This window comes from Bacillus rossius, chromosome 2 (genome assembly GCF_032445375.1).
Source record: "Bacillus rossius redtenbacheri isolate Brsri chromosome 2, Brsri_v3, whole genome shotgun sequence".
NCBI classification, from domain to species: domain Eukaryota; kingdom Metazoa; phylum Arthropoda; class Insecta; order Phasmatodea; family Bacillidae; genus Bacillus; species Bacillus rossius.
Window position 1 is genome coordinate 117,402,551 of NC_086331.1, and position 12,080 is coordinate 117,414,630.

The window sequence follows — 12,080 nt, forward strand, 5'->3', positions numbered from 1 at the left end:
ATTACGGCACGCAGATTGACATGAAGGCCACGCTTATGTTGGTCGCACTTTAGTTTTAAGCAAGTCAACTGTGCACACAATTTTCTTTTAAAAACGTTTTTAAACTTTATAACATTCATCTGTTAGTCTGCGCCGCTGCGGTGTACCGTTTATAAAAAGATAGCCAGCGCTAGTTGGCATCATTCGCGTTTGGCTATGTTGCTTTCCGTATAGAGCCCGCACATGTAGTCGAATATCAATATTGATATCTCGTCTATTGCATGCAACGCGCACTCTCTGTCTTGTGCTGAGTTTACTACATTTTATAGCCCGCACTATTTTGTGGTGTGTACTACGATAGTTATGCGTTAGTTCAGGCTCGCATTTAGGTCACAGATTTTGTTTTTCTATTTAAAGTTGAAGAAAGGTTTTTGTTGCATGACTTAGTTAATTTAAATTTTTTGGCGTGCTTATTTATATACTACTTTTTAAATAAACGTACTTTCCATTAATGGGTTATGTTTTTATGAATAACTTTACCTACCAATTTTTTTTCGCATAAAAATCGCACCCCTACTTTTTAAACTTGATCTCATTATAAATTGTGCGGCGATTATGCAATAAAACACGGTAAGCACTTTAATTTTTGAAAAATTAAAATGTAACTATCCGGACAGTAATATCGGCTTCATTGTCAGTAAGGATGTTTTGGAAAGATACGCGACGTGAGTTGAAGGTCACGCCTGGGCGGGAAAGTCAGCCAGCCGACTGACGATAAAGTATATTCGTTACACGGTGTCGTATTTGTTATACAAAGTGCTATGGGAGGCATATAAAGATTAATGGTGTGACATATTTATAGTTGAGTGTTATTCAACACATTTATGTTACATAAAGTATATTTTCCTAGACAATTTTGGAATACATTAATTAATTAGCCTTGCTATTTATAGAAACGAATGCTTCATAATACGCAATTTTGAATAACATGAGCATTTTTAGGAACGAATTAGTCGTGCTAAGTGAGGGATAGGTGTAATTAGTACCAGTATTGATAAAACATCCAACTTTACAGCTAAAGTTTAAGATATTTCACATTATTTGTATTATTTATTATTGGCTTATAACAACAAAATAGTAATTTTTTTTCAAATAGCAATAATTTACTGGATAACATTATATTCATACTAACCTTTATCTGGATAGTACATAAGAAACTTGTCAAAAAGCTCATGTTGTAATGGTAACTTCTCCGTGGTTGTATACGGAAGGATATCTTCATGCGAGACATAATCAAGCCCAGGAATAGCATACAAACTACGAGAACTGTCTTGATTTCCTAGGAATGTAACGGATTCTGTTTGAGCTCTCTAAGGGGGAAAAAAAATTCATTTTGTAGATATAGTTTCAAAATTATTTTAGTTCAGTAACAAACATTTTTACAGCTAAAACATTGACCCTTACTTAATAGAGAAAGATGTTTTGTGGCTGGATAACGTAGATTCAAATATAAAAATTAAACCAAAATTTTGGCTCGAACCTATACTCTCACTTCTATTAAGTAAATACAGAATAATAACAAAAAAGTTTTTTGTTCATAATTTGCATAGAAAAAAGAAGAAATCCAGAGCTATAAATAAGTGTCCACTGAAATATGTCTGAAGAAAAAAAACATGTTGAGATAAGAGCTACGTTGTAGTGCATCATCCGTTTCTCTGAGCGACTATCACACAACAGTATGCTACCTTTAGCCCTATGTCTCAGAGAATCACAAACATCTCTCAGCACACATGGTAGATCTCCAATTTAATAACATGCATTGTACACACTCTCCTGCAATGCTTGTACGGAGAGTCAAAGGATAAGTATTAATTCCTAACTGAACAGTGCTTAGCCTAGAACATAATACCACAAAGATCTACCATTCAACATATTTTTTTGTATCAAATGTTTATCATAAAATAATTATCTGCAGTTATTGAATTAATAAAATTACAAAAAAAAAAATTATTACGGAAACGTAATGATGGCAGTTTATTTTACACTGTTATGCACAAAGGTTTAGAGCAACAGTACCTCTAAAATTAAAGTGAATTAACTCGATGCTCATAAATTAGAGTGATGCCCATTGTTGGAATTGAACCCATGACCCAGGCCATATGAGTACAAAGCCTCAGAAATCACAGCCACCGAAACCCTTCCTGGAAAATTAGAGTACCCCGAGAAAATCCACTGGCTGATGGTAATGTGTGCTATGTTTCTAAAACAAAATAATCTGGTTGAGATTTGCCAGGACTTCTCAACTCTTTACCCATATAAATGAAATAGTCATCTGGTACTAAGCAAAATGAAAGTAGCTGTACAAATGCCAGGATGACACAGCTGTCTATAGATAATGTGTGTAAAATAGTGCATAGCACATCACACTAGGTGGTAAACATTATGCAGCTGCTTTCTTAACTTTCCAGATCGAAAGAATACTACATAAACTATAGTTTCAGTTTTGACAGAGAGTTAAGAACATTCTGTGAATAGAGGCCAATGTGATGACTGGTTTCTAGCTAAGTGTGTGAAGGCCAGGACTGTCAATATCGCAGTGCCAATTCTAATCTGTGGGTCATACCATGAGGTCACAAGCTTGTACATTGCTCATATAACATTTTTTCTATTAAAGAGAGTTCCAAAAACAAATCATATATTTTATGAAAAATATATCAATTGCATAAATAGAAATAACATTTCTGTGTATTTCAGTGAGAATACTATTGCTAATGAACACTGTCTACTGACAACTCATTCTACATATGTACAAACAAAGATGGCTAATACACAATAAAGTGTAGTTAATAACATTTATTTGTTGAAAGATTATTCAGACGGACCATACGAAACAAAGTCACAGGAGGGAGGAGACGGGGGTAGGATACAACCCAACTCCTCCCCTCCAATATCCTGAAAAAAAAAATCTAAAATCTATTATTCCCACTAACAAAAGGAAAGAATTTGACAGCAAACAGCTGGCAAAGTGGTTTTACCCCCCCCCCCCCCCCCCCCCCAACCAACTCAAGAAATTAAATTCTGTGTATGCTCCTGGGCCAGTTGGGCACATCACTGTTCTAGAAGACTATTAGGACACTTATTTATAATATTTGTTGATTTTAGGTGCAGCCACTATTTTAGTATCTTTCTTTACAAGCAGCCATTGTTCACCCATGGCTGCATTTTAATGTTCCCAACACAAATATATTGTATTTCGTTATTGATTTCTTAGTAGATGATGATCCTCTTCCCTTCTGGCATGGTTGCATGCAATAGGTTACTAGTAGTGAGTACACCACCTATGCTTCATATTATAAAATATTTATCCAGATATCTTTTTAAACCTACCAACTGCATTTAGTCCATTAAAGCCTATAAACCAAATCTAAAGACTTTTTTTTTAAATTAGACCAATCACAGATTCCTAAATAATAACCAATTGTACAAATAATTAATATGCTAGCAAGTTGAATGAAGTGCCTTAAAAATTAAAATACAAAACTATTCAGATGCCATAATTAATGCTAGCCACATGTCAACATTTTTTGAGCGATACAACATAAGAACAAAATATCTACTCCTGAACAAATTTTATTCTGAAAAATACTTACAATATATGGGCAGTCACGAGCATCAATTAGTACTTGATAAAATGTTTGTGTACAGCCTTTGACTTCTTTTCCAACCTGATTAAAGCTACTTTCATCCAAACTGCTAAAAACAAAAAGTTACATAATTATGCAGCTCAAATTATCATTTCCTAAAATTAGACATATCACTCAATATTTTAAAATATTGTCATTGAAAAGGAACATAAAATCATTTCAAGTGACTTTGACAATGAACAAAGCAGAATAGTAGCTGTAATAAGAAATAACTACGGTACACCGGGGTAAATGTAAATCTTTACACGGGGGTTTCGTTTTAGGAGTTGCTACTTCAGCTGTTGCTGCACCTTTGTAATGCTCTTTTGTGTTTGGATGGTAAAAGGAGTGTTTAAGTAGCCCTATTATTTATTAAGTTTTAAGGTAAGTGTATCTTAAATAAGCATGGGGTTCCCCTTACCACAGTTTTGTTTCTACTGGTATGAGTGGTACACAATGTAGGTTACAGTTGCTTCATAGGTTCTATTTAACACTAAATAAATTACTTAAATGACTAGCCATAAAATTAAATTAAATGCATCATTCAAAGTTCAATATCATAATATGAGATACAAATAAATGTGTGTTGCTTGTGCATTTACAACTTGAAACTATGTCATTGGATTTTTATGTTGCAGGCATGGTTCACACATATGTACGGAATAAAGACCCTCCCCTCTATTTGAAATAACAACTCAGAAATGCAGTGGGTGTCTGGTAAAAGGAGGCAAACTGACAGTATACAGGATTTCTAAATTGTATCATACTCTGCCATTGCAATAGTATGGGAAAATCCCAGCATTTGCCTGGAGTGATTGAAAAACCATGAAAAACCAAAAACAGGATAGTCAAATTGAGATACGAACCCAGGTTCTCTGTAATGTGAGTTCAGTCCCTTACCACTATACCACCATGATCCATTTAAACACATTTCCTGTGGTGAGGGTAATAGGTTCAATCCAACCTCTAGCAAGACTCAATATTTATGAGCACCAAATAGGTGTCTTAGTGATTTGGTGCACATCATAGCCTTGGCAGTCCTATCGTTTAAAGGGTGTAGTTTTCTAAATTATTTGGCATGTATAATTTTGTGTTTTTGCCCATCATTAAAATGTAAATCATAAAATAAATATGGCTGATTGTTTATAAATGATTTTATCTAGCCTGTAAGAGTGATTATTTATTAATTTTGCTTCGTAGATACCACACAACAGTTGAACACACTGGGATATAAAACAAATCAATAATCTGTGTGCATAATAAAGTCTTAGTAACATTTTTATGGTATAAATTATAAAATACTTGTGATAATCACTATGAGCTTAATCTAAAAAAAAAATCAGGTCAATTTAATAACAGTCCTATTATTTGTGTTTTATTAAACTAATCTTTTACAGAATAGGAAGGGTGTTCCAATACAACTTAAAGTGCTTTTTATATTACATTTTGTGGTAATAAATTATAAAGCTTTATTTATGACCACATAATTTTGACATTTCTCACTTTGCCTGGTGTTATGATCTGATGTCATCAATTTTCTGGGTTATCTGTGTTTTATAGAAATTGAGTTATTATTTTTTATGAAAGAATATAAGCATTCTAAAAATGCACTCATTTGAGACAGTCAAGATTTTACTTTTTAAATTTTTTTTTCTAAGTTCTTTCTTACAGTAAGATTATATTTTATCATTTGTTACCATACGAATATTAATTTTTCTACTTTTAAAATTTTCTTAACTCCAACTGCACTAACCCAAATTTCAATGGTTTTCAAGACTTTAAAACCATTTTCATATTTTAACTCAAGAGTAAACAAAGAACATGTATTAATGTGGTATAGAGTTTTTAAATGCTCAATTGTTTGCATGTTGTCTTTGACATAAAACATTTTTTGAATTTTGTTTGTAAATCTCTAAATTCCCCCCCCCCCCCCCCCCCAACCCACACACAAAATGTAAAAATAAAAAATAAAAAACAAATATAATATTCACATAAAAAAATTGCAAACAGTTCAAAGCAGCTCAGAGGAGCAAAGAGGTTTTCTCAACCTCAAATACAGTTCTGCTCAGATCTCTGGGAACAATAAGCAGCTTCTAAATAGTTTGTAATTAAAAGTTTCAGCCTAACATTTTTTAATCATTCACTTTGTTTCTGATGCCTTTTAAAAGCAGTTATTAATTTTGCAACAATAGTTATTCTTAACTTGATTCACTAGTGTTCAGAGTAAGTGATAGCTTTCATTTTACTTGATGGATTGCTTCTGTGCTAAACGTTTCCTGTTCTGTAGATAGCAATATAGCATTTAGGTATATCTATTTATTTAGCTTGTTCATAACTTCACTCCCAGTCCACTTTCCCAGAACTGTTCTTCTGAACTGTTAAGTGAAATATCACCAATCCATATGAGGAAATGTAACGGCGCACGCAGCAGTTACGCTTTTTCCAGCGACTTTTTACACCAAAAACCTGACTGTGGCTTGGTGAGTGATCCTTGGATGATGCAGTTAAACCAAGCCCAGGGTGAGTTAATGTGTTAGGCACCCGGGCGGTGGTAGAACATTGAACATTTAACATTGAACTACAAATAGAACAGCCCGTGCTCAGGGTATATATAGGGCCTCCCAACTTGAGTGAAGGAGCTGTATCATGTCACCATGAATCGTCAACCAGTCGTTGAGAGATAGAAGCTAGCAGCCGCTTGCTGGAGTAGGGGTCTCCAGGGAAGACGGCTGGCTCTGACATCAGAGCGGGGGTTGGGGTCACACACCAGCGAGTGTACAAAACAAACTGGCGTGTGGGTGAGTGCTCGGCTCGGGGAATTCACACGCTAGTGAATGCGTACCCTCGGAGACACCCACAGAAGACGCAGCAGGTGTGCCGGTGAGTAGCGACTGGAGCAAGTTGAACTGGCCACCCAAACCACAGCACCACCCAGCCCATGACGTACTCGCTACCCAGAGTGATTATTAGGGCTGTGTCATATACCCACATTATCTATCATGATTTGATGTTTCTGTAATGTATTTACATATTTAATTTTTGCTGAGTGACATGCAGAGAAATGCGTAGCTAAATCTCCAAATAACTCAACAAATTTGTTTTGTTTACCTCTCAACTTTAAATAGGATGAAATATAAAAAAAGAATCATTAATACCACAACATGTAATTTTTTTTAGGTTAATCAAAAAAATTACATAAAAATAATGCATTCAGATTATTTTACTATGTAACACATAAGCAACAAAATAAAAACTGGCTGTTAGTACTAAACTTCACAGAATGGAAGGTCCTTCATTTGGTTTCACATCTTTGTACATATTGCAGCAACACTAAATATGAATGTAACGCAAGCATGAATTAATGGATGGTTGTAATTTATGACAATATTCCAATTTTTTTTTAACTGAGTCCTGTCATAAGCCATATCATGATTGCTCTAGTTCTCTTAACACTATGTAAAAACAATAAATTAGCTTTCTATGATGCAGCACTCATTGGAGATCATAGTTACATACCTATCCCGTTTGTTTGGGACATCTCTGTCATAGACTCTTGCCAACCAAGGAAACAATACCACTCCTCTGTATCCAAATACACGATGTAAAAACAGTTGTCCAGTGTCATACTTTCCTTGTAACTTTGGAGTTTCTAATCGACCAACTTCTGCCAACCTAAAACATACTTTCTTAAAATAATATAGTGTACGGTCCTACATTCCTTCTTAAATGAAAAACACAATATATAAACACAGAAATTTATGCTGCAATTAAAATACAGCATATTAATAACAGCACTGCTAAACACTTGAAGTAACCTGTATAGAAAATGTAAATAATACAGTGAATGCACAATATAAAGCAGAGGTAATTACAACAACTGTCAATATAATATAAACATATTATTTTTGTTTACTTTATACCTCATTGAAAATGAAGTCATTAGAAAAGTCAGTGAAATTGGAGGAAATAATTGGCCATTGCCAACTGTAGGGAACCATTTGAGGACAAGCTCCAAGCTTGGGGAAACCATGGCAAACCAAAATCAGGATTAGTGTACCTATCAGGATTCGATCCTGGATCTTCCAGAATGTGAGTCTGGCGTTTCAACACTGCACAACCTTGCTTACTGTCAGTAGAATATTAATTACCTATTTTGGCAAATAAAATAATTTTTTAATGACGTAAGTAGAGCTCTTTGATCTTGGACAATTTACTGCTATGAAACTTTCAAACAATGCAGTAAGTTGGAAACCAAATAGAACCATTTTTAAGAGTGCATTGTGGTACTGTAATATAATGTTTATAAAGTTGGTTACCTAGGGTAATATTGGTAAACTGTAAGGGTTGTAGCTTTTCCATAAAAAAAAGTTCTAAATTCCAAATGTGTTTTTGAACACTTCAGATGTTCCTCTATTTACCCTGAAAACAGTGTTTAAAAATTCTAACTGGTTTCTGAGAAATTATAGTTTATAGTTTACATTAGGTAGACTATGAAGTGACTCAGGGGCTGCCATTGTGCTTTAGCATAGCTGAAACCGTTTTCCATGACGGATTAGCCTAAATAGGAACAATCAGGGTGGAAAAACAAATTGTCTTGGCCCCGGCCATAACATACTGACAAACATCCCTGTCTTTTTGAAAATAGCCTCAACTATACTATATTCCTAAAGATCTCTGGAGCTTATGTTAAGCCTTTATTTAAACTACTGTGAAAACATGTAAAGTGATGGTTGGCTATATTAAAAATAATGTAAAATCATGTGGATAAATATCTTACGTCGCAGCTTTTCTGCAAAGTACAAATAAAATTACGAAAATACCATCTTTCAACACTAGAGATGTTCCTGTATTTACCCTGAAAACAGCATTAATAAATACATAATAGTATATGAGAAATCATACTTTCAACTTACATTACAATACCTGTGCATGGACGATGCTATCACCATTTATTGGTTACCCATACGGGTTTCTGTGTTTATTTTGGAGATCTTTAGTCAACGGAGGTATTGTTTTATAATTAAAGTATTTAATATGGTGGCGCATTGCAGTTGTAAGGAAATATTAATGTTTATATTTTCTGTTTGTTGGTTGTTTGTCCAAATATCTAAGAATTAAGAAAGTATTTTTTTTTTTACATTTCATATAAAGAATTGTTTTGAATCACGAAGTAATGAACAATTCATAGGTTAAGATTACAGTAGTGACGTAAAAAATAATTTAAAATTGTGTGAATGGTTGGTTGGGTTAGTATAGCTACATTAAAAAAACTGTGAAATCTTGTTACTTTATGTTAGCGACTTTAAAAATTCTTAAAAATATTGTCGACAGTTGGTTGGGTTAGTACCGTCAGTTGGGGTAACATTGGTCCTTTGAGGGTAACTTTGGCCCAAAACAAAAACATGTTAAACCATGTTACAACTCTTTCAAATATTTATAAGATGTGGTGATTCATATGTTACATATGTATCACCACATCTAATAAATATTTGAAAGAGTTGTAACATGGTTTAACATGTTTTTGTCTTGGGCCAAAGTTACCCTCAAAGGGCCAATGTTACCCCAACTGACGGTATTGCTACATTAAAAATACTGTGAAATCATGTGAACGGTTGGTTAGGTCACGATGGCTACATCTTAAATTGGTAATTCCTAAGCAACCATAAAAAATATTTTACAGTATTTTTATTGTAGCTATACTAACCCAACCAGTCGTCAACAATGTTTTAATTAATTTTAATAACTTTATCTAATCGACCATTCACAATATCTGAATAAAGTTCATCAAAACACACACAGAGTATTTTTAATGTGGTAATATTCTTACAGAAGGGCTTTTATGTAAATTAAAAATAAAAATCCCAAATACCTTTTTTGAACTCTAGTGACATTCCCATATTAACCCTGAAAACAACATTTCTATATTCTAACTGGTTTTTGAGAAATTACCATTAATAGGTTTCATTACAATACCTGTGCATTGAAGTGGTCGCTGCAATTTTTTGCATTCCCGTGTGGGTCAGTGTGAGTATGTTTTGGAGAAATCGAGTTAATTTGTGAAAATTGTAGATTAAGTTAAGTTAGCAATTAAAAAAATAATAATAATTCAAAACAATGTGGAGGGTTGGTTAGGTTAATATAGCTGCATTAAAAATACTCTGAAATAATGTGGATGTTTGTTTCGGTCAGGATATCTCCATATTAGAATATTCAAAATATTTTACAGTATTTTCAATGTAGCTATACTAACCCAACCAACCGTCCACAATGTTTTGAAGTATTTTTAATGTAGCTAACCTAATGTGATTGACCATTCTCACGATTTTTAATTTTCCACACCTATTAGAATGTTAGTAACTACAGGACTCAAATACTAATGTAAGTTCAAATATCAGAAAACATGATCACGTAATGCAATTAATTATTCACAAAAACAACCGAAAATGGAAACATTAAAATTTCCCTTATAATTGCAATACAGTCATATCAACTCCTTTGATTATCAAAAGATACCTCTATTTACTAAATTTCTCCTAAACAAACACACAGACCCAAACACAAAAAAATGACTGCAGCCATGTCAATGAACAAACATTGTAATGTAAGCTATAAACTGTGATTTATAAGTATTCAGAATTGCTGTTTTCAGGGTAAATACATATATGTATCTAGTGTTTAAAGAAAGTATATTCAAAATTTAATTTTAACTTTATGTAAAATCCCTTTTTTTAAATATTAATTTAATGTAGATAGCCAAACACAAACAACCGGCCATACTATTTTAACACATTTTAAATGTAGCTTACTTAAGCTGGATTTACACGACTCAATATGCACGCAATTTCCATGCAATCTGCTAGTAGTGCATTGCAGCTCACACAAAAAATTCTCAGAATTTCACACGCGATGCAAGCTACGGCGCAATATCTGAGAATAGATCATGCTCTATATTTTGATGCAAGTTGCGCAGAACAAGCACTGTGATTGGTTGTTCTCTGTAGTAAATTTACGCACGTAGTTGTAAATATAAACAAAAACAAGCACTTTACAAACATGGAATGGACACCCGAGTGTGTTTTGCGGCTCTTGGATGAATATCAAAAATATCCAGTTCTGTACAACACAAAATCACCAAACTACCATAACAAACATTTGCGTGAGAAAGCAATACAAGCTGTGGCCACATCTGTGTCGGAATTACGTGTAAACACGACCACAGAAGATTTAAAAAAACAAGTTTAGAAATCTGCGATCGTGCTTCATTAGATAACATTTCCATCATTGCCAGTGCACAAAGTGCCTTGTGCCTTTGATTATCCATTTGTACAGAAATGTGGCGGGAACAAAACAGATCGCATGTTTATTGCATGGGGAATTTGCGCTGTGTAAATGAGAGATTGCATGCAATAATTGCACAAGAGCTTGCATGCAAGGAGCTGTGTGAGAAGTGAATTGCATAGTGTAAAACCAGCTTTATCTTAACCAATCTTTGACACCATTTGAAAGTATTGCAGCTAATCTAACCCAACTGACCATTCTCACAATATTATAGTAATTTTAAGATATATAAACCAAACCCAAGTTAACCTAAGCACTCTTTCAAATGGTAAACCACATAAGCGACACAACGCCCTACTAAATAATAATTTAAATACATGTCCATGAGGTGAAATAATGCATTTTGCGATTTTTATTTTCATTTTTTCCGAAAAGATCTTCTTCAGAATTATCAACATTACATTTACATGTAACGCCGCCTAATCAACAGTTGAACAGCTTTAGCAAGAGAAAATTACAAAAAATATATATACTGGTTACAAACCTTGTGTATGAAGCATGTTGGATTTTTTCTACCTTATAAAAACGAATGATTTTTTTTAGTACCTTAACACCACTAGCGAGTATTTCTTTCATTATACTCAAAAAATAATTACAGTTTTCAGAATACTGCTAGGAAAATCATTTGTGTGCACGTATCGAAACAGATCATTTAATTTTATACGGTTAAATTATAGGACAGCAAGAAATAGACTAGACCATAAACCAAAATAAACAATATTGACGTCACTAACAAGTTGATAAACTTAGCCACATTGGAAATCTTCGAGCATATATATCATAGAGAGCTTATTCGTCGTTTGTTTGGAAACCGAGATCTCGAACAGCTGATTGTTGGCTACCTGCTGGAAAACTTCCATAAGAACCAATGTAGTGGCGGGCTATCGTGCGGGATTTCTATAGTTTGCTGCGTTTGAGAAAGATAATAGGTTTGGTTTATATTAATAAACGTATTAATTAACCAACGTAGAAATATATTAGTGCTGAAGCTTATCAGAAAGTTTGTAAAATATGGTTTTTTAACTTGAAGACCCAACCCTTGTTTACCCTACTTCAAATGTATTTAATTTAATATGGTTA

At 33.7% G+C, this 12,080-nt stretch overlaps 1 protein-coding gene across 2 annotated transcripts in view; it reads right to left on the minus strand.

Annotated features, from left to right (window-relative positions):
• The window catches only part of LOC134529674 (polymerase delta-interacting protein 2), a 55,811-nt gene extending 44,049 nt beyond the window's left edge, over positions 1 to 11,762 (minus strand). Inside the window, exons 1-4 of one of the 2 annotated variants that reach the window (XM_063364014.1) lie at positions 11,485 to 11,762; positions 7,179 to 7,334; positions 3,630 to 3,729; positions 1,172 to 1,349 (exon numbers count right to left, since the gene is read on the minus strand). In XM_063364014.1, coding sequence (XP_063220084.1) covers positions 1,172 to 1,349; positions 3,630 to 3,729; positions 7,179 to 7,334; positions 11,485 to 11,576 — 526 coding nt within the window. In that variant the 5' untranslated portion in view covers positions 11,577 to 11,762. Of the gene's footprint in view, positions 1 to 1,171; positions 1,350 to 3,629; positions 3,733 to 7,178; positions 7,335 to 11,484 lie in introns of both variants that reach the window. The other variant, XM_063364013.1, reaches the window with a different exon arrangement.
• Positions 11,763 to 12,080: the final 318 nt, after the last annotated feature.